The sequence below is a fragment of the Rhinichthys klamathensis genome, unplaced genomic scaffold, assembly GCF_029890125.1.
Source record: "Rhinichthys klamathensis goyatoka isolate OS25496 unplaced genomic scaffold, OSU_Roscu_1.1 h1tg000134l_1, whole genome shotgun sequence".
Lineage (NCBI taxonomy): Eukaryota > Metazoa > Chordata > Actinopteri > Cypriniformes > Leuciscidae > Rhinichthys > Rhinichthys klamathensis.
Window position 1 is genome coordinate 492,911 of NW_026606669.1, and position 23,454 is coordinate 516,364.

Genomic DNA, 23,454 nt, shown 5'->3' on the forward strand with positions numbered 1-23,454 from the left:
CTGTGATATCCATGCAAACATGATGAATAATACCATTGGATCAACAAATCATTTTGAAGAACTAAAGCTTTTAGAAAAAAAAAAAAATAGATTTCCTGTTACTTCCTGGGATTGAACCTGTAGTATAAGCTTAATTTGCCCTGGCATCCAATTAGGCTTTCTTGTGCTCAGATCTTTCAGGGAGGATTTTAAAAGTCAGGACCACTCAGTGTCGTGAGAGATTGGATTCAACAGACAAAAGCAAGGACAGATAACAAATCAAGCATTCAGGAGGACAAATGATTTACGCTGCAATACAAATGACAATCATGTTGTTTGGTTGTTCAGGTGCTTTTTTAAATAATGGAATCTGTCTTACCTTTGCACCCTTCTCTCCTTGTCTGCCTTCTGTACCACCTGGGCCAGCAGGACCCTTGAGGAGAGAAACACAAAACTCAAAACACAACCTTCCATACAGAGCTAGTAACAATAAAAAAAGGTGCTGCATCCAAATGTACCATGACAATGTTTCCTCCGTTTCATCCCCATGACAGAAGATCAATTTTTAGAAGCCCTTGTTCACCGTTATCTCACAAAAACCAAAACATGCTCCGGAAACCACATATAATATATACCTTTTACATCCGTTATGACGTCTCAAGGTTTAGCTATTGCTAATACGCTACCATTTGGTAACGGAGTAACATAATTCGAGATAAACACTCTAAAAAAAACAAGTCTTATTTTCATACACAGTATTGATTCAAGTAAATTGATCTTGTTTTAAAGATGGTTTGATATTTTTACCTGAAAACAAGACCAAAATCCTGTTTAAGACAATTAATTTTGGAGCGAAGGTGTTAGCAATAGCAATGGCTAATGGCGTGGGCAAGGATTCCAGATATTAAGCTATTAATGTCCCCACATTTGTGAACACTATAAAGATGATTATTCAGATAAATGGGTGATCAACTAGTGAAAGACTTAATGATGCTATTGGTTTCTCAGCTTAGGCATAAACACAGCGCAGTGCAACACCCTAAAAATCCATGATCAATATGTGTGTGCATTTAGATTCAAGACACAGAGAAGGCCGAGACCTGCCGACTGAATCAGCTTCCTTCGCAGACCTATTTAAGTTGTAAGCAAGAAGGGTAAAAATGGAAATCCCTACATTTTTATTGCTTTTAGCTCAAGGCTCTGTTGATACATTTATGCAACAATAAAGCTCAATGTAGAAAACAAGTTATGAGCCACCGACTGAAAACTATAAGTTTACTGTGGTAAATACATCAGATCATAAAAGACAGTGTTAGAGCTAAAAAGTGTAATCTATTCTAAGCCAAATCTTGAGTATGGCACCAGAGCTGACAATGACATCTCCATTTCCTTTCGGCTATCACATTGCCGTCACAGTGCTGTCATTCAAACCACTTTGGTCAATATTCTATAATAGAAGTGTCTAGATGTCAGCCTCAGCTCAACTGCTCTTGAGCAATGCAAACTGATGTGAGGAGACCAGTTTTTTTTACCCACACAGGTTTTATGCTACACTGAGATTTTCCCAGGCACAGCGTGTGCTCTTTACTCACTTGGGAACAATTTACTGAGGGAAGACCCAGTAAAATCCTGACTGTGCCCCGCTTTTAAAGATTTATTGTTTGTGTAGTTCAGATCTGTTAAAAATAAATGTGCCCCATAAAATATAGGCTTCTTTTAGCATGAATTTACAAGGGCAGCTCATAAACCTATTTGAAAATGTTTGTCTCAGCAGATTACAAAAGGACCAAAGGGGTAAAACAAAGGTACATTTTTACATTTTCTTAATGAAAAGTGGTGCTTGCCCATGCAAAACCAATGCTGTTTTGAGTGATTTAGTACATTTCTATGTGGTTGCAAGGGTGTTGTCTAAAGATCCCATCGTCTGGTACTTGTTACGCATCAAGATTCGACACTTACAGTGGGGTCTGTTGAAATCTCTTACACCAAGTCTGAGCTGTTGTAATAAGCCAAATCAGTGTTGGGGAGTAGTTATCTACAAATAGTGACACTTACGAGTTTAAATACATTTTTTCAGTGGCTTGACAGTCTCAACAAACTTTTAAAATAGTGTTGTGTTTTTAGTAGCAAGCTATTTTTTCAACCAAGTAGCAGTGTAGCGACACGAAATGCTATATCACTATGCTTAGATTATGAACTGAGATGCACGACTAGCAAATTATTCACTCTTTTGAGTCAGTTCTTTTTCAATGAATGCATCAAACGGTACGAAGAACGATCCAAATTGGTTGGAGATTCGGTCTGAGTAATTCAGCCTGTTTACTCAAGCACTGAATCATTTTGCTGGGTAAAAATAAAAATAGCGCTGGATTAAGTTGAATAATTAACATGCAATTCACGTAGAGCAATCCTGGAATATATACTATGGTTTACAAGTGGTGAAGAAGATCTTTCAGATTAAAAGTGAATGTGCAGCTTCCGATTAACATACTGCAGGTAAAGACGTTGCACAAACACACCATGTTTTTGGAAATGTACCACGGGAAGCGTTTTTTTTTTTTTCGAATGTAAAGTTGCATTCATTACTATAGCAACATTAGGGCCCATGCACATTTTCTTTCAGAATCATCATTAGTCCATAACATATACCTGATTCATGGTGCAACATAATATAATAAATGTGGTATGTTAACCAATTGACCAAGAGTTGTACCCCTGTAGGCGTAATACAACATAAAATAATACCTCACCACCAGATACATCAATATTTTTCTCATTTTAGATAAGATTTGAGCATGTGGATGGATTTTGCTTTTATGTTCTTCTGAGTATGTGGGAAATTGTGTTTTACATCATCTCCATAATGAGGATCAGAGAGAAATATCCTGTACAGTGCACAATGGTCTGATTATGCATTTTTTTATGCAACCTCTCTTCATACTTGTCACGATTTGGTATTGTCTCTGTCACGTTTTGGTTTTGTTCATGTCATGTTCCATGTCTGTCATGTGATTCCCTGTTTGTCATGTGATCCTGCCATGTGTCTTGTCATTGGATAATCATCTGTTCATTGTTCACAGGTGTCCCTTGTCTTGTCATTAGTCTTGTGTATTTAAGCCCTCATGTTTGCCATGTGTCTTTGTCAAGTATTGTTTCCTGTGATTCTCTGTTGCTGTGAGTCTATGTCCATGATTTTGTTTCATGCCACGTCATGCTTTTGTTTTGATCTTGTTATGTGTTGTTTTTTGAATAAATAGGCTACTGCACTTGGGTTCTCACTACAACTTGCCTCCAGTGGATCCTTACAATAGTATTTTAACAAATGCACATTACATATATATTACTTTAAATATACATAGTTATTTGTAACCTGATAACTGAATCAAATAACTAATGTATATAAAATATAAATATCTCTATAAAATATTGTCCCTTCAAGTAGCTTAAAAGTACTTTTTCTTAGTGGCTTGTAATGCAGCTAACTACTTTTTCAGAATGGTAGCTTGTCTGTAGTTAAACTACTTTAGTTTTAAAGCTACAAGCTAGTCATAATTTACAGTTTTAAAGTAGCTTCCCTGAAGACTAAAATTTTACTGTTGGACCGTTATGGTCCCACTTTATTTTAAGTGGCTTTAAGTACTATGTACTTACATTGAAATTAATAATTTGATACAATGGACTTATTGTGTACAGTAAATACATGTTTTTACATTGTAATTATATTTTGAAAATACCTGCTTGTAATTACAGCTGTAATTAATTTATGTAATTACATTTGTAATTACACTGTTGCCCCTTCCCTTACACCTTAATCTACCCTTAAACCGACCCATACACCACACTTGTCCCTAACCTTACCCGTATCACACCTCAATAGCAGCAAAAGTGTTTTACAATACAACCTGAACACAATAAGTACATTGCAGTTAATTAGTAGTTACACAGTACAGCCACTTAATATAAAGAGGGACCAATGTGGTATTTTAGTATTAATTTTCTTTATTCATTTTTCATAATAATTTCATAATGTATTTTGTGAAGTCAGAGTATGTTGTACATGTGTGCTGATGAGAGATCTGGGATGATATATATTTTGCTTAGAGGTATGTGTGCAATGTAACACGTTCACTTAGCAGATATGTTCCACTGATGATGATACTTTAGTTGGTATGTTTTTTACAAGGAAAGGAATGTTTCAACTGATGCAAATGTACCACTAATGTATACACACAGGGCCGTAGCTAGAGGATTCGGGGCCCCCTGAAAAAATATTGATGTGGGCCCCCACCACCCTCCACCAATATCATATACTGTACAATAGATGAACATGGAGGCCCACATAACAGAAGATGGTGATGTTGTTGTAAAACCTTTATTTTAAAAGTTAAATGCTTATATAAAAATTACAACTAATAAAAAAGCAAGAAATTGTTAAATAATAATAAAACCAATTTTTAAAAAGTAATAAAAAAAATTTCCCATCAGTCTGTTATAATTCATAAATCAAAAAGTAAACATTTAAAAAATTGACAAGAATGCAGTCTAATTCAAAAAATAAAAGCATTCATTGTCTTATTTTTTAATAAAGATAATATGGAACTGGTAATATTATTAAATAAAGCGAATACATTTATTCATCCAAGTGCAGTGTGTTGTATTCGTGTTTTCTCGATGTTTAAAATATCATCAGCCGGCAGGTCAGATGCATAATGCAATGCGTCGTGACTCGTGTAATTTTTTTAAAACTCTAGTTACAATACTGTAAAAAGACAGGAATTTAGACCACGTAATCATTCGGTCGATTGTAGCGCACCGATAATAAAAAATGACTGTACACGGCAGACTGTAGACGGAAGTTTTCTAATTCCCAGCGAAATAACAATATATAACCGGTCTTTAAGAACGTCTTGATCGACTGGGATACAACCACTCTCCTTGCCTCCCTCTCCGTCTTTTCCTGGCATTTCTGGTTCCCTGATTTGTTTTCTTTTCCCCGACATTTTTCAGTCAGTTAGTCTCCTGCTCTTCCACCAAGTTCATCGTTAACTTCAGGCTGCCGCCTCAACTCTGATTGGTTCTGTTCACGAGCTAGGGCGGGACTTACAATTTTATTGGGTCCATCTGATGTTTGTCACTGACTCTGACTGAATAATTAATAAATACTTTAGGTCGGACTAAACCATTTTTATGGAGGTAAGAGAAGCAGATATTTGGAAAAATATTTACCCAAATTGCACGTTTTTGTGGTTTTCATTTAAATCTCAGGCATACAACTAATATAAATATTAGAATTATTCATACTACAGGGGCCTAAATAGTATAACTGCTGGATTTTGTGGGGCCCCCTGGGTAGCGGGGGCCCCTATAATTGTCACCACCTTTCACCCCACTAGCGACGGCCCTGTATACACAGAGGAATAGTGGATTGTACCATGTGTAAGCATGGGGTATACGTTCAATTTTTAAACATAAACAACATGTTTTTCTACCTTACAAGGAAGTTGAAAGTCGCTCAGTAGTGTATTTAAAGGGTTAGTTCACCCCAAAATGAAAATTCTGTCAGTAATTACTCACCCTCATGTTGTTCCAACCCCGTAAGACTTTCGTTCATCTTCGGAACACAAATTAAGATATTTTTGATTAAATCCGAGAGCTGGATCACACGCATCACACACATGACCAGCGTCGGCCAATAGTGAGCCTACGTGTGACGTACAACACAGAAGCGCTGCGCAGTAACACTACGTGAACTATCTCGAGGCCGACAGAGAAGGAAATGAATAGTTGAATAAAGTCGTTATTTTTGTTTGTTTTTTTTGCGCACAAAAAGTATTCTCGTCGCTTGATAAACTTAAAGATAGAACCACTGTAGTCACTTGGACTATTTTAACGATGTCTTTAACTTTTCTGGGCCGGCAAGTTTCGATCCCTTAGAAGCCTATGGAGGAGTGATCCAGCTCTCAGATTTATTAAAAAATATCTCAATTTGTGTTCCGAACATGAACGAAAGTCTTACGGGGTTGGAACAACATGAGGGTGAGTAATTACTGACAGAATTTTCATTTTGGGGTGAACTATCCCTTTAAGCTCAACCCTTACTGTACCACCTCAGAGAACATAAAGGCATGATGGGGTGAGAGGAAGGAGAAATAAAGGCATGATGGGGGAGAGGAAGGAGAAACATAGAGGCATGTCGGGGTGAGAGGAAGGAGAAATACAGGCATGAGGGGGTGAGGGAGGAGAAACCCTGAGAAACCATTTAGAGCTGGCATGATGGGATGAGAGAATAGAGAAATGGGGAACATAGAAATCTGGAATGAAGACCACCTCACCTATAGCCTTATTATTAAATGCCTGTTTCTCTCCTATGTCTGATAGATGATACATAATAAACAAGAGATCTCTTGGGAGAATATCTGGTGTAGCTTCCGTGATTCAACAATAGGGGATTTTCACCCTGATACGTAGTACTTCCGCATTCAGTGATCTTTGTGCACCGCCACTTCCGTTGAATCACCGATCACTCTGGCGAACTGATGACGGACTACACTAAGTTTATTTATACGGCATCCCTGGTAAATTAGTCTGATTCACTAAAGTGCCGGCTACAAACAAACGTGCTACCTTGTTTTATTTTAAAGTTTGGACCTTAATCCCGGCGAACCGCTTTAATCCACTTCTTCCTTATACTCAATTCAGTCGGGAATCCATGAGAACTTAAGTAGGGTTAGCGTTGTTGGTTAGATTTACAAAGTGGAACAGAGCAGTGACATCTAGCCTTCGTTTCAGCCATTGTTGAACTGCGTCGGAAGTGGACATGCACAAAGTTGACAAATCCCGCCCATGAAACCCGGAAGCGTGATAATCCCCTATAATGGGGAAAGGATGATTTTCAAATCTACATTCCCCAACACTGAACCAAACGCCAGGTAAGGTACTCACTCGCTTTCCAGGGGGTCCTGGAGGACCAGCTTCACCAGATGGACCGGATGGACCCTGTGGTGTAAAATTCAATACATTAACTAGCCATTTTTATTATGTTTGAACATAAAATATGATTTTCATTGAGAGTCGAGCATCACTCACAGGCTGACCGGCCTCTCCATCATCTCCCTTGTCTCCAGGAAGGCCATCCAGTCCCTATGTGAAACAGGACATTACATCACAACATTGCCCTAATATTTCATTTCCATCAAGTATCATATTATTTGTACACATACCCAACATTTTCTCCCAACATTTGCTTAAATGTATCGGACATGCATATAGCCTGAATATCAAGCCTGTAACTAATGACTATTCTGCCGATCTGTTGATTATTTATTTTACTGATATTCCACATACTGCGCAAGGATTTCCTTTCTACAATGTGCAACGAAGCCTATATGCTAAAGACTTTAAAACAAAATGGTTTAAAATATTAACATGCTTGCGCACATTTTTTCCCTTGCTCGCTCTGTTGCCTCCACCATGTTTAAATGCATTATTTCTCACAGAAACTGAATTGTTATTTTACAACCACAAAGTGACAAAGGTAATTTGTGCACAGTGCAAACAGCCAATTAATCGATAATGAAATCTGTTGTCAACCACTTTGATTATTGATTTGAATGCCTCCATATTACACTTACACCAACTCCAGGCTCACCAGGAGGACCTGGATCTCCAGGGAAGCCAATAGGACCCTAAATGGGAAAAAATTGGATCAATTCAGTCATCATACAGTATTATTTCAGTTTGACAGATGAAGGGTGTCTTTTGGGATGTCATAGACAGACTTACTGGGTTTCCTTTGGGACCGTCATCTCCAGGGGGTCCTCTTGCACCAGCGGGTCCTGCAGCTCCAGGAGGACCGGCTTCTCCTTTCTCTCCAAGCTCACCTTTGGGTCCCTAAGAAAGGACACAACGATTTTCACCCATCTATGATGATTATGCTAAAAAAATAACAATGTAGTTCAAAGCTGGCACTATGCTGTTTTCAAGGCCAAGAAGAGGTAGAATAACTGTAAAGTGTTTGTTGGCTGATGTGATGGGAATGTTTTATGTAATGGAAGACTATAGATCCGACCTTGGGGTGAGGGTGTAATACCTAGAGTTAGTATTAATGATCCTGTGTGTTGGACCAGGACAGTGAGAGTGTATAGATGCTAAAGACTTGGTGCTCATGTGTGGTTTGAGGAAGTGATAGTAGCCTTTTGACGGGACGGCGTCACAACACTTTGGGAGGGAAATTACCTCAAAGTATTGGACTGTATTGTAAGTATTTAGGAAGGGAATTACCTCAGCGTACTGTAGTATATTATTTTCTTATATTGACAACTGGAGGTTGTTTGAATTGTCCGTGGAGAAGAAGTCAGATTTGTAGGTTGTATTCATGTTGAGAATTTTGTTTTATCCAAAGCGACTTACAAATGAGGAATACAGCAGCAAGCGATTCATCGTGAAGAGGCAAATAAACACAAAAAGTGCTCCAAATACACAGTTTCAGACATTGCTTAGAGTAGAATAAGCTAGAATCGTGAGGAATTAAAGAAAAGTGAAAGCATATAATTGTTTTTTTTATGATGAGGTTAAGTTCTCATGGAAGAGATGCGTTTTCAGCTGTCTTTTGAATGTTGTCAGGAATTCTGGATGAAGGGAGGGAGATCATTCCACCAGCAAGGAACAGTGAACGAAAATGTTGTGGAGAGTTATTTTGTGCCTCTCTGTGATGGTACCTCGAGCCGTCGCTCATTTACCGATCGTAGGTTTCTGGTAGGGGTGTAGACTTATAAGAGGGGGTGGAAGCAGGAGGGCGCTGAGCCTGTGGTTGATCTTTAAGCAAGTGTCAATGCCTTGAACTCGATGCGATCAGTATATCAATAATAAGTGTAATAAAAAAAACTAACTTTGAATGTTGCCTTAGACTTCTGTTCCAAAAAGAAAGTAATAGTAAGATAGACTGTCCTCTTTAGTCTCAAAAAGCACTTCGACCAACAAACAAACATCATTTAAGATGCTGATATCACATGAACAGGTCTGTGCAGCAGGCGGCAGACAAAATAATGTCCCTGGGTGAAAAAGGATGATGATAACAGCAACCATCTGGAATGCAAGTGATGTTCACCACAGCATATACGAGCATATACATGTCCGTGAATATTGAAGTCCGTGAAGCCTTCAGCAGAGTAAAATATAGTCATTGCAAAGGACTGAAGCAGCCTTAAACTGCCTGTGCAAATCATACCATAACGATCATTAGCTGAATGTGTTCATTTTGAAAACAGAAGGATTTGTGTAGTTATGTTCCCTGAATGTCAATAGATTAGCCTTCTAGACTAGTCTAATCTAATAGATTACATGCAGGTCAGATTTATCAGGTAAAAACACAGAAAATTATAATCAACAACTCTAAAACATAAAAATATACTTACTCCTGGACCAGACTCTCCTGGTGGTCCTGGATTACCTGCCTCACCGGTCTCACCCTAAGGGGAATAGATAAAGGGAGACAATGTGACATCTGGGTACATTCAACATAATAACTACAAAAATATTTATGTATATTCATGTTTTGAAGAGATTTATTCAAGAAAAACCCACCTTTTCACCATTTCCACCCATTGAGCCGATACCTCCAGGAGGGCCAGGAGCACCCTGTCAAACAAATAACAACATACTTGATTCAAATCTCTCCGGCCACATTCACATAGCAGCAGAATACAGTTCTCAGTCCTTAATATGGTTACGCTCACTCACAGTTAGGTTATTTACTGGGGTGACAACAGCATTCTATAACTGAACTCACACCTGTACATTTTCAGCACTTACAAACCCAATCTCAGAAAACCCAAGCTGTGTGAACGGAACTGGACAACTAGTTGTTCAACTAGTTTCGCTTTCGGTAACTTACAGCAACTTAGACATGAGCTGTATGTCATATGAAGGTTTTAGATCCAGTAACTCTTCTCCACAATGCTCCGCTCTTCCAGATCTCAAAGCTGCTGTCAGTTAATGAAGATTGGACGGATGAACTTGCGGTTTGATGAACTTGCGTTTTGATAGATTGACTCTTATCGTATCAAAAGTGATAAGACTTTTCAGTTGTATGGACATCACCATCTTTGATTTTGGTTTCTGGTAAGAGAATTCGGACTTGACTCCTGTTGCATGTTCATACAGACAGTATTCGCAACGCTTAGGCAAGTTGCTGTTTGAACGGGACATTTCGAGACTCACACCAGTACTTAAATGAGGTTGTCAATCCAAAAAAATGACAGGGAACATATAACCTCTGATTCACTTCAGAGTTTCTATACAAATATATTACAGTTAAACTCACATCTGCTCCACTAGAACCTTGAGGACCTCTGGGACCAGGAGGACCAGGTGGACCCTGTAAAAGAAAGTCGTTGTCAAACTCAGGTCAGAATGATTCACAAACGTTTGGTTTGAATCTGCCCATTAGAAGATACATTACAAGAATCAGCACATCCAAATGACTTTGTTTGTGAATCAGTAGCAATAGCACTAATACTTTAAATGTGCAGTCACATTAGCGAAATTTCGGCACAATTTTGCAGGCAGAAACGGTTGATTCTCTACTGTCAATAGTGTAGCAATGTATTTATAAGCACCGCCCACACAGAAGTCATTTTCAAACCAAGGAACTCTATTGGTCAACATAGTGAATTTGTGTGAGCAACTTGAGCATGAGATAAATCTGTGCAGGAACTTTTGCCGCCCTCACGTGAAAGTCCCAATCATGTAGATCCCTATTGAAATGACTGGATTTTACCCACAAAATTTGATGGGCAACGGTAAATGTGAATGCACCTAACACACAATACTAATTATTTATCACTTGCTGTTTTTATAAGAGCATTAATTTAAATATAGATTCACAAACTTGTATTTTAATGAAAAAGTATGTATGATTACATACTAATTATGACAAAATTAAGCGTTTTGACAACTACGAACTCACCATTGAGCCAACATCTCCATTCTCTCCTTTCTCACCTGGTGGTCCTGGCAAACCCTAGAAAAAAACAAGTTTTACATATTAATCTGGCACAATTACAGGTTATATAATCCCAGTTAGAGTTATTATTACAATATCAAAAATGCTAAAAGGTTCAGTAACAAGAGAGGATATGCTGATATGTTTCCTCTTCCCTCGTGAACAAAATAATTTAGAATAACAATCAGTCTCACAGTGTTGAATATTAATAATATACATTTACAGCTTTGAGCCATTGGGTAAACACTATTAATCAAATAACAATTTTTTGGTGATTAGCAGTAGAAGGAACCTCATGGCAATTAGCGCATTTGCATGTGGGTGCCTGTGAATGTGTCACACTCCGTGTCACGATGAAAATATGAAACACAAAAAGAGGCAAATCTTGGCAAGCAGTTCATTTTGCAATATAATTGTGCTTGACTAAAGAGGTTTGAATGTTATTCAGATCATTATCACCCAACAATACCAACAGACGTGTCTTCATTGTTAATAGTTAACATCTGTAATTAGAAGGATATTCTGGGTCATTGTATTTGGCAGACATGCTCTTTGGTACCAGCGAACGCATATCTTACTGCTTATTGTTTGGATAAATGTTGTGTTACTATAAAAGGACAGAGGTGTAATTTCATAGTCATTTTGAGGCAGACAATTTTCCCAAATGCCAAAACAGCTAATAAGGTATATGTGCAGGCTCAGTTTAGAAAAGATAATGAAATGTCTCCATTCCAATAAAGCCCAATTTCTCCCCATTAGCAAGTTATTCGAAACTTCAGAGAAAACAAATTAAGATGGTTAATTTCTTCAGATCAAAAATAATTATTGCAGAGGATCAGTGAGATGCACTAACAAGGAGACACAGAGCACAAACAATTAGCACAGTTGGGATGAATCACTATTCCTATTACCTTTGAATTCTAGTCAATTGCTTTGATTGACTGTATAATTTTGCTGTGTTGAGTCTCTGTTGTCATTTGAAATTCACCTCATTATTCCCATAAAGGTGAAGTGTGTCATTTTTTCGATATTATAATACTTTGTCATTTCTCAATGCACAGAGACAGCTACACTACTGTTCAAATGTTTGGGGTCTGTAGGAGTTTTTAATGGTTTTCACCAAAGATGCGTTGAGTAAAAAATCGGCAAAAATGAAAAGTTTTAATATATTTTAAAATGTAATTTATTCCTGTGATGGCAAACCTGAATTTTCAGCGACATTATTAATGATCTTTCAGAAATCTTTCTGTTATGCTGATTTGCTGCTCAAAAGTATTTTATTACTATATGTTGAAATCAATTGTCGTGCTTAATATTTTTACGGAAACCGGGATTCTTTTCAGGAAAAAGGATACTTTGATGAACAGAAAGTTCAAAAGAACAGAATTAATTTGAAATAGAAATATTTTGTAACATTATAAATTAATTTACCTTCACTTTTGATCAGTTTAAAGAATCCTTGCTGAATAAAAGTATTAATTATTTAAAAAAAACTTTTGAATGGTAGTGTATTAGTAAACAAGCTGATTTGTGATTTCCCTGAAAAGTGTAATCCCTGATTATTACAATACTTCTGTTTCAATATTTGCAACAATGGCTCAACCAATGGCATACACTTGGAATGGAATCTGTTTGTCCAAAAAGTGTCTTTTTGTTTGCTAGTCCAATTTGTGGCACAAAAACTGAAGTGATGGAATGAATCAGCCATGTTTAGAGCAACATAGTTGAATCCAGATTTTAAAAATGGCTATTGCTCTCCTTGCTCAATTATCCTGCCTCACAGTCTTAGATGATATTTAATAGTCAAGCTTTGTGTATATTAAACAATATGAATGCAGCAGATCAGAACATAATAAGTGTGTTTAGATTAATGTAAAGATGAAAACTGTACCTGCAGTCCGACGGGACCGGGAAGACCTGGGAAACCACGGGGCCCCTCATCTCCCTTCTGCCCAAACATACCCTGCTGACCTCTGGGTCCGGGCTCACCGTCACTTCCCTACATAAGAAAAACAGTAGTTAACATCTGAAACTGATACAAACTCTGAACTTGATGGTGGAGAAGTGTAGTACAACACTCTCTGTACAAGTAAAATCAACTTTCTGACCCAAGAATGTCTTTCAAACTCTACTGTACGGCGCAGACAAGCATGAAAATTAGATCTACCCCCTGAGACATCAAAAGTCAGGCTTGAAAAGATGTGCCATTCAGAGTAACGCCCAGAGGAATTATGAAGGGTGAGAATGTGCTGCCCTTATTTCTGACGCCGCTTGCTCTACAGGGTCAGTGGAAGGGGAAGTTATTAAAGAGATGTGAGGTTAGATGTCTGAATGGCAAGTCACTGCAGGACAGGATGGTGTATTTGTTAAGGAGACTATTGAGGAAATGCAATATTGATTAAATATTTTGTAAAGCAAAAATTATATATATAATTATAATAATCAATGGTTGTATTTAACATGCCAATTAAACACGTTAATTTAATAAGCTAAACATATTTTAAAAATGTACTCAAAATGCACTAATTGTATATTAAATGTTTTAATCACAATAAAGTTTTAAAATTTTGGAGGGCTTTTTATTTAATTGATTGATATAAGTGAAGGACAGAAAAGAGGGGAAACAAGGCACTCCCTCCTTAAATGTTTCTTAACATAAATAAAAATGAATAATAATAATAATATTACAGAACAGAAATAAAATTACAAGAAAATAACAGATTTATAAGCAATTCTCATTACAAATCTAAGAAGATGGTTGGTATGTTGCATTTACAGCTAAACGAGTTGCTCTAAGAAACTGAAAACATTTGATTGTGAGCTCCTTGTGTGTATAAAAGAAAACAGTGCTGCGTTTCACTCTGAAACATGTAGCGCATCTGACTATATACAGTACTTGTATAACTAAATAGCAGCCTTTACGGTTTGATAAATCGCACTGACTGCCAAGTAAAGCCGTATCGTATACTCGCCAACACCCTTTTTCTTTTCTTGCATTTGGCGCTTGTCAAATGTTCATTCTGGACTCAGGGCTGAAATGCCAAGGGTGTCCCACACAGCACCACTAGCTCTTGTTGTCATTTTGAAATTTGTGTAGTAATTGTGTAGTAAAAAGAAAACACAGAATTCGTGTGGAAATCACATACCTGCATATAATTAATATTATATATATATATTTTTTTAAATGTACAGTTCTAACAAAAACTTAAGCATAGAACGAATCCCTGTTCGGTCAAATATTGCTCATATTTAAGTGACTAAGATCCCTAGCAGCATTAACATCAAGTCATCTAACAGATTTACCATCTCATTCGTTTCCGAATTTGTAAGATCCTATTCAGTAAAGCAGAATAGTTTCCAAGAATGTTCTTCACATAACTGCACAGAATAGGTGTAATTATCAGCTTTTATAGAGCTAATGTATCAAGGAAACGGAGAGGCCCAGCTGGGAGTGTTCAGCTTGAGTCATAAACTTTAAACATTCAACTGTGTACCACCTGGCCCTGACTACTTACTCACACTGCTGCTTTATCAACTCAGCAGGCTGCCTGACAGAGGCAAAACTGAGCAAATGTGAGTAGTTAGTCATTCAACAGACACTTTTATTCAAAGCAACTTAAAAGTGTACTTAATACAGGGAAAATCTCCCTGGAGTAATGTGGACCAGGGTCAAACAACCAGCATGGCCCAATGTGAAAATATTTTGTCCAGTTGACATAACTGTCACCCTCCCTATAAGGCCAATTGTTACAATGTTGCAAGTGTTTTAATGACTTGCAAACACAAAACATTGGATTAAACGAATAACCCTTTGCCAGATTTAAACCTTGATACTTATATAAGTGATACTTGGTTGATATACATGTATATTTATTAAGTTAGGCTACTTTATATGTGTGAAATCATAGCAGTAACAAAGATAGTTTGAAGATGAATGGAGAAAAGAGGTAAACATTGAAATGAACGGTTGTAAGTACTCACAGCAGGACCTGGAGCTCCAACTACACCCTGAGGACCTCCTGGGCCTGGCGGACCCTACAGCAACAGACAATCAGCGCAAAGATAAGGACTGGTTATAAAGAATCTATATCTCATTGATCATTCTAAGATAATATTTGTTTAAAATAGGGTTGCTTTTGCATCCAAGTGCATAAATAATAGTACCGGTAAGTGCATAATTAATGCAACTAATACATAAGAAAAAAAATATGGTCCCACTTTATATAAAGTCTCTTTAACTACATTGACAGTCTATGCAACTACCAATTTGATGCTTCAAATAGTTAATAAAGAGATCATAAAAATAATCCATAGGAATCGAGCGGTTTAAACTTTAGTCAAAATTTTCTGAAGAGACATGATGATGATGAACAGATTTAATGAAGACTTTTATTCACATACAAACATTCATCAACTCACACATCAGTAATGATAGACGGAAGCTCGAGCCTTTTTGCTTGACATGCGAGAACCAATGAGGTTCATTCTTGTGATTCTCAGCACGTTTGAGCTTCCACAAGAACCAATGAGGTTCATTCTTGTGATTCTCAGCACGTTTGAGCTTCCACAAGAACCAATGAGGTTCATTCTCGTGTTAAGTAGCATCTTTGAGCTTTCAAAAGAATCAATGAGGTTTATTCTTGTGATTCTCAGCACGTTTGGGCTTCCGCAAGAACCAATGAGGTTCATTCTCGTGTTACGCAGCACGTTTGAGCTTCGGCAAGAACCAATGAGGTTCATTCTCGTGTTACGCAGGACGTTTGAGCTTCGGCAAGAACCAATGAGGTTCATTCTCGTGTTACGCAGCACATTTGAGCTTCCGCAAAAAACAAAGAGGTTCATTATCGTATTACGCAGCATGTTTGAGCTTCCTGAAGAACCAATGAGGTTCATTCTCGTGTTACGCAGGACGTTTGAGCTTAGGCAAGAACCAATGAGGTTAATTCTTGTGTTACGCAGCACGTTTGAGCTTCTGCAAGAACCAATGAGGTTCATTCTCGTGTTACGCAGCACATTTGAGCTTCCGCAAGAACCAATTAGGTTCTCGGCTAACATTAAATGAAATTTTTTATTTTTATTAACATTAACAAAGATTGATAAATAATGTAACAAATGTATTGCTTAGTGTAATCAAATATTTTATTTATTTATATTTAAATGTTTTAATTATTATCCCCAAATAAAAATAAAATATAAATAAAGATAATTTTTATAAATAGTTTGAATATTGTTCAACTTACATATTCACCCTTGTCACCTTTGCTTCCCTTTTGACCAGGCTCTCCAACTTCTCCCTGGAAAAAAATGAATGAGAATGTTTTTGAAAATTGAGTAACTGGCGCTTCGTTTAAAACTGTTCCCTTGTTGCCGGGTCATCAAAATAAAAATTCTCAAGGTCAATTCAGCCTCAATGGCAGAGTAAACTTTGCTCCAGAGATTTTAATTTAACAGTAAAACCAAGACCTTGGGGTGTGTTTGCAATTAATTGATTACTTGGCCCCTCCAACACCATTGCCGCCACAGCCGAAAAGAATAATGTAGCTTGGGACGTGATAAGGGTCTAAAAAAGCCCCGTTCTACATTTAAAAGGGCGATAATAGATTCTGGAATACATTAGCCTCAGAACACATTTGTTTACTTGGTTTATGTGCATGTGTGTAGAAGTGTGTGTGTGCTCCTTGATTTCACTGGTTTCAACATTTCACTAGTAATGATTTTGTGTCTTGTTTGATTATAGTGATGGATAAGTTAAAACTCTGTCGGCAGCATCACTAATGGTGTGCAGATGTGAGATGGGCATGATGTCTATTTATTATAACGTCATGCTGTGAAGTTTGGAATAAAGTGCTGCACCTTGTCACCGTCCTCTCCAGGTGGACCCTGAGGTCCGGCTGGGCCAGGGAGACCGACTGGACCTTGGATGCCATCCCGACCGGCAGGACCAGCAGGTCCTTTCTCACCCTGAGTGAGAAATAACGTTTTACATTGATGACTCAATATGCAGATTAATATGCACCTCTCTGCATTACATCCTATGAGGAATACTTTAATCCAATTAATACAGGGAGTCTGAGCAAACAAAGCTAATTGCAGATCCACCGCAATTAATTAACAGTATTTATACACTATGCAGAAGAGTATGTTCGGTAATTATTATAGAACCTTTCAGTCAACTAATTGATTTCAGCTTTAACTGAATTAAGTTTTTGTTTGGATGCTGCATTAAACTCGCTAAGCTATCTCTGGTAGATGTGTTTATGGAAAAGATGAATTTTAATGAACTAAAACTCTTTCCCTCTGGCCCATGTTATTTCCCACAGGAATCTCTAGACATTAGTGCATCGCTTCCACACATATGATAAAAGCACAGTTGCTATTTTACTTTCTTCAGAGTGAATTCAGGTAAATTAGGCCCCATTTTGCCATTCATCTCACCAACAAATGAGATGATGGCCCAATTTATTTGTTCAATTTAATAATTATGCTTACTTATTGGGACAATGTACAAGCTAAAAATGGCATTTTATTTAATCTGCTAACAATGCTCACTCACCGGACCACCCTTCTCTCCAGCGGGTCCCGGGGGTCCCTGAGGGCCATTGCGTCCTGTTAGACCAATGGGTCCTCCTGGTCCAGCTGCTCCTCTCTCTCCTGGTGACCCCTGTAACACGCATATCCTATTAAATCTGACTGCATCCCAATTGGTTAATTAAGATACTTATAATTTACAGGAAAGTAAGTTCTGGTTTTCCCTTTTTCAAGATAGTGTATTTTAATTTAATTTTGTAAAATCCAAATAAGCTTTACAGAACTTTATTGGAAAGTGTTTAAACAATGTTTTTCATACTTGTTCAATGAACCGTAAACAATTTTTGCACATGCACCTGTGGAACAGTCCTTAAGACATAACAGTTTACAGGCGGAAGACAATTATTGTCTCAGTTCCAATAACTTAGGATATTAAAGAGACCATTCTCCTGATTCTGAAAAACACCAGGAGAAAGATGGCCAGGATCTCTGATCACCTGCCATAGTCCTGATCCAGGGGGGCATGAGGACTGCAAACTGATTAATTTAGGTCATGTTCCAAAAATATTCAAGCTAGCAGTAATAAAACCTCTTATTAAGAAACCGCAATTAGATCCAAATAACTTAGCAAATTACAGACCGATTTCAAATCTTCCATTTATGTCTAAAATACTAGAAAAGACTGTGTCCGCTCAATTGTGCTCTTTCATGCAAGAAAATGAGATATATGAAAAATTTCAGTCAGGATTCAGACCGCATCATAGCACAGAAACTGCGCTAGTTAAAATTACAAATGATTTACTTTTAGCTTCTGACCAAGGCTGTATCTCAATATTAGTTCTACTCGATCTTAGTGCTGCGTTTGACACTATCGATCATAAAATACTCTTGGATCGACTACAAATCTACACTGGTGTTCAGGGACAGGCATTAAGCTGGTTCAGATCGTATTTATCAGACCGTTACCATTTTGTTTGTTTAAATGGGGAAAAATCGAAGATAACGTCAGTAGACTATGGAGTGCCGCAAGGATCGGTGTTAGGCCCTCTGCTATTCTCAATATATATGCTGCCACTTGGTAATATTATAAGAAAACATGGAATTAATTTCCACTGTTATGCTGATGACACTCAATTATATATTTCATCACGGCCAGATGAAAACACTAACTCATCAAAATTGACAGAGTGTCTTAAAGATATAAAATGCTGGATGACGCATAATTTCCTGCTACTAAATCCAGATAAAACGGAGGTATTACTTGTTGGTCCAAAAAAACTATCCACAAAACCACTTATAATACAACTTTAATATATAGGATGTCCTGTTACTTTATCCTCTACGGTAAAAGACCTGGGAGTTATACTAGACCACAACTTGTCTTTCGAAAATCATATTTCATATGTTACAAGAACGGCCTTTTTCCATCTTAGAAACATTGCTAAATTACGTAACATGCTATCTGTTTCCGATGCAGAAAAGTTAGTTCATGCATTCATGACCTCGAGACTAGATTACTGTAATGCTTTATTAGCCGGTTGTCCTGCATCCTCAATAAACAAGCTACAGTTAGTGCAAAATGCAGCCGCTAGAGTTCTTACTAGGTCAAGAAAATATGATCATATAACACCAATTTTATCATCTCTACACTGGTTACCTATCAAGTTCCGTATCAATTACAAAGTACTATTACTGACCTATAAAGCCCTAAATGGTTTAGCTCCTGTGTATTTAATGGACCTTCTATCGCCCTACAATCCATCGCGTTCTTTAAGATCACTAAATTCGAGGCTTCTAGTCATTCCTAGGATATCTAAGTCCACTAAAGGAGGGATGGCGTTCTCACATTTAGCTCCTAAACTCTGGAATAGCCTTCCTGATATTGTTCGAGGCTCTGACTCGCTGTCCCAGTTTAAAACTAGATTAAAGACGCATCTCTTTAGCCAAGCATTTACATAATGCTTACCTTTTATACCACTGCTGAATCAGATCAAATGCATTTAATACTATAAAACTTGAAGAGACTGTAGGTTATCTGTATAGGTTGCATAGTATTTGCAGTCATTACGTTCCTGTGTATATTGCGTGAATGACGGGTGGTTGGGCAGATATTGTGTTGCGGTAGGTAGTATGCCATACGGAACCGTTGTCCACTGAAACTGCCTATTCACGCACCAGTGGGGCTCGACAGCCTTAGTCAACGGGTTGGCGCGTATGGTTGGGTTGCGGAGAGATTGTGAGATTGTGGTTAGGTCTCAGCAGCAGGAGGGACGTAGAGGTCAGTAAGCTGGGCTGAGTTGAGTGGGGGACGGAGGGGGGTGATTTTGGGACGCAAGAGTCACTGTCTTCATGTTTTGTCATTTACGCCTGTGTTATGGAAATCATCATTATGAACAGCAGCTACGCTAATTATTTTCCCTTTGCTTTTCTGCTGTTATCTCGGGACGCGAGTCCCGAGAAAATGGCGTTCGTCAGCTCCAGTTTGTATCCAGCCTCTCACGGAGACTTCAGATGCTCCAATCACAAAGCCTATGAAGTGACGACTCAACACGGGCGATATGGACTCTCTATGGTGGACGGCACTGATCCTCAACAACTCGTCTTAAGACCGGCGTGCATACTTGGACTTCCAAAAAATACTCTAAATGTTCCGATCCAATCTGACTTGTAATGCTGCCCGAATCATGCACTGTTCCTTCGTTGGCCAGAGGAGAACTGGCCCCCCGACTGAGTCTGGTTTCTCCCAAGGTTTTTTTCTCCATTCTGTCACCTGATGGAGTTTTGGTTCCTTGCCACTGTTGCCTTGGCTTTTGGCTTGCTTAGTTGGGGACATTTAATATTCAATAATATTATTGATCTGCCTTACTTAAGGTGGACGTTGACGCAATTTCTTTTAGAAACAAACTTTGTTATATTGTTTTCATGTTATCACTGTGAAGCGCTTTGATACAATCTGTATTGTAAAAAGCGCTATATAAATAAAGGTGACTTGACTTGACTTGACTAATCCAGGTGTGCCTGGCCTCAGTAACAATAATCAGGCACACCTGGATTAATCAGTTTGTCCAATAATGGCAGACAGGAAACAAAGGAGCTGGCTGAAGTTCAGGAAGTAGTGAAGCTGTGCATAAAGCCTATTATGAGCGCGCTTGCCGCGCGCCTACATTTGAAATAACGAACTTGAGCGCGCAAAATATGTGAGCGCGATATGTGAACAGGCCCCTTGGCGAGCTACCACCAATCAGGCCACGAGTAGTAGCTCGCGAGCGACGTATTGGAGACCCCTGCTCTAAAACAATGTGAGAATAATCATTTTTGAGCTTGTAATATGTGTCCAACAGGTTGATAAGAAGGTTTGCTTTGATTTGTGCAAAGTCAGTAATTTGAGACACTATACATGTGTAGAAAGAATTCAATAAGACGGGCAGACATGACTGCAAATATTTGTATTTCAAAAGCAATAATTGTTTTTCTAAGTATAATAAAAGGAAATGTGCCTTCCAAAAAAACAAGAAACATTCAATATCATTAATGTGTTGTATAAATAAAATAAAAAGGACATAAGCAGATATAAATATCACAAATATGTGTTATAGGGAAAAGACAAAGAACGTTTGTAAAATGAACTTCAACTGTCAGAAGGACAGCTCATGAAGAACCAATCATGTACAGAAAGGAATGTTCAAATTCAGAGGAACTGTTCAGAAGAAACGTTAATAATAAATATTGAGAAGATTGGATCAGTTGTGCTCCTTTTTTGGAATACTTGATTACTATTTTTTGTGGAATACTTGATGCGGCCCAGCCTGACCCCGACTCTACCTCCAGCGGCCCCCAGTTAAGTTGAGTTTGAGACCCCTGGTTAAGGGACTCAATATTTAATTTCTGTTTGTCAAATGTTTTGTTATATATATATATATATATATATACTGTGTATATAAAATATATTTCCAGGTGTTCCATGTCTGTGGGAATCCTGTTATTCAGTAGTTTGTTTTGGCTCTGAAGAACATGTTCCCATACAGATCCTTTTGCTGCACTTAACAACACAAGGCACATTTGCATTTGCGTATCACATTAAATATATCTCTTTCTTTGAGAGTGTGAACAGGTCTTTTATAGTTTATATGAGAGCGAGCTCTCTGGTTCAAAACCAACGTGTAGCATGCCTTTTTCAGAAATAGTCCATTAGTTCATCTATTAGCACTGAAGGATTAGAACTAAAGACAGCTCTCAGAGCGAAGGCTTTATCCACTTTTTACTTGAGGACCTCCGGTTGCTTTCACATGCATGCACATACTCACAGAAACACATGCTAAAACATACACAACATTAACCATCAGTGTTAATGCTTCCAAATATAGTGAGGGGTCAAGGTCACTGCACACCAAACTGCACAACATGCAGTGCAGAACATGGTCTCAATTAGTGGTTCTCAACATATTTTCCTTATACCTTGAAAAATTGCGGGAGGACACATCTTAATCATAATTTTTTTTGATAACACTTTACTTTAAACCTTGATGTATAATGCATTATAAAGGTAATGCAGGCATAACTTTTTCCATAAATAATTATACTAATAATAAATAAATAATAAAATAACAAATAAAATAAAATAAAATAAAATATCACTGACCCATCAGCCATCAGTGGAGAACCACTGATCTAAATGATCATCTCATATACCACCCAACAAACACACAATGCAAACTGACTTAACCCTTTGTTTAAAAACTTCTCAGAAGTTGTGATGGTGACTCAATTCAGGCACCTGCGGGAGGTCTATTTAGGCAAATAAGATCGCTGATTGGCGTGGGTGGGCCACTGACTCAAAATCCTACTGATTTCAGAGATTTTTCTTGCTGGGCTGTACAGATGCCTTTTATACACGAGAGACAATGAAGCCCTACACCAATCTTCCTCAAGCTGAAAGGGGCTTCACATAGAGCACAGCTGAAGCTTTGACGGTTTTAAGCTGTACTGAGAGAAGACAGACAGCAGTTACTTTAATGGGAGGATGTTATTGCTATGCAGAATGCAGTTTCTATTTTATTCTACATTCTATATGATTATAGGGTTGTCACCATACCAAAATTCAAGAAATCAATAGCAAAAACAGCATGATTCTCGATCCCACGTTCAAAACCATAGAAATATTCAATTGTAACTATCGAACACAGTTCTTTAATTGAATAAAACCTAAAATATTATTTAATTTTTAAAGTATTAATGTCAAGTAAAAACAATACCGTGTAAAACTTTAAAATAATTCAATATATTTAATACATATTTTTAAAAAATAAAATCACTTACTATATAATCACTTTAAATCACTTAAGTGAAATAAATATATATATATATATATATATATATATATATATATATATATTAAGTATTACACTAAATATCATATTTTAAATATTATTATTATTAATAATATTTTATCTTAACGATTTTTTTAACGGCCCTATTTTAACGATCTAAAACGCAAGTGTCAAAGCGCAAAGCGCAAGTAACTTTGTGGGCGGATCCCGGCGCTGTTGCTATTTTCCCGGCGGGATAAATGCCTCTTGCGCCTGGCGCAAATCTAAAAGGGGTTGGTCTGAAGTAGCTTCATTATTCATAGGTGTGGTTTGGGCGTAACGTGAAATAAACCAATCAGAGCGTCATCTCACATTCCCTTTAAGAGCAGGCGCGCTTGTTCTAAAGCCCCGTTCACACTACACGCGACCAAGCGACGCGATACCATTCATTTCAATGGGGAGCTGGCGATTTCCGGCGACACGTGCGACAGCGACCGTTGGCGACCGGATGGGGCGTGTCTGGCGACGCGACAAAGTTGAGATCTGTTTAACTTTATGCAAATGAGGAGCGACTTTCGGGAGCGACAACCAATAGGAGCGGAGCGCGTATGATCCTTCTCCACATCATTGGATGTCATT

General features: G+C 37.8%; 1 protein-coding gene across 1 annotated transcript in view; it reads right to left on the bottom strand.

Annotated features, from left to right (window-relative positions):
• Positions 1-23,454, bottom strand: part of col11a1b (collagen, type XI, alpha 1b) — a 116,529-nt gene that overhangs the window by 7,329 nt on the left and 85,746 nt on the right. Inside the window, exons 42-55 of the mRNA XM_056256992.1 lie at positions 17,535-17,642; positions 16,835-16,942; positions 16,222-16,275; positions 14,963-15,016; positions 12,873-12,980; positions 10,946-10,999; positions 10,301-10,354; positions 9,562-9,615; positions 9,393-9,446; positions 7,762-7,869; positions 7,611-7,664; positions 7,066-7,119; positions 6,922-6,975; positions 359-412 (exon numbers count right to left, since the gene is read on the bottom strand). Of these exons, the coding sequence (XP_056112967.1) occupies positions 359-412; positions 6,922-6,975; positions 7,066-7,119; positions 7,611-7,664; positions 7,762-7,869; positions 9,393-9,446; positions 9,562-9,615; positions 10,301-10,354; positions 10,946-10,999; positions 12,873-12,980; positions 14,963-15,016; positions 16,222-16,275; positions 16,835-16,942; positions 17,535-17,642 (972 nt within the window). The remainder of the gene's footprint in view (positions 1-358; positions 413-6,921; positions 6,976-7,065; positions 7,120-7,610; positions 7,665-7,761; positions 7,870-9,392; positions 9,447-9,561; positions 9,616-10,300; positions 10,355-10,945; positions 11,000-12,872; positions 12,981-14,962; positions 15,017-16,221; positions 16,276-16,834; positions 16,943-17,534; positions 17,643-23,454) is intronic.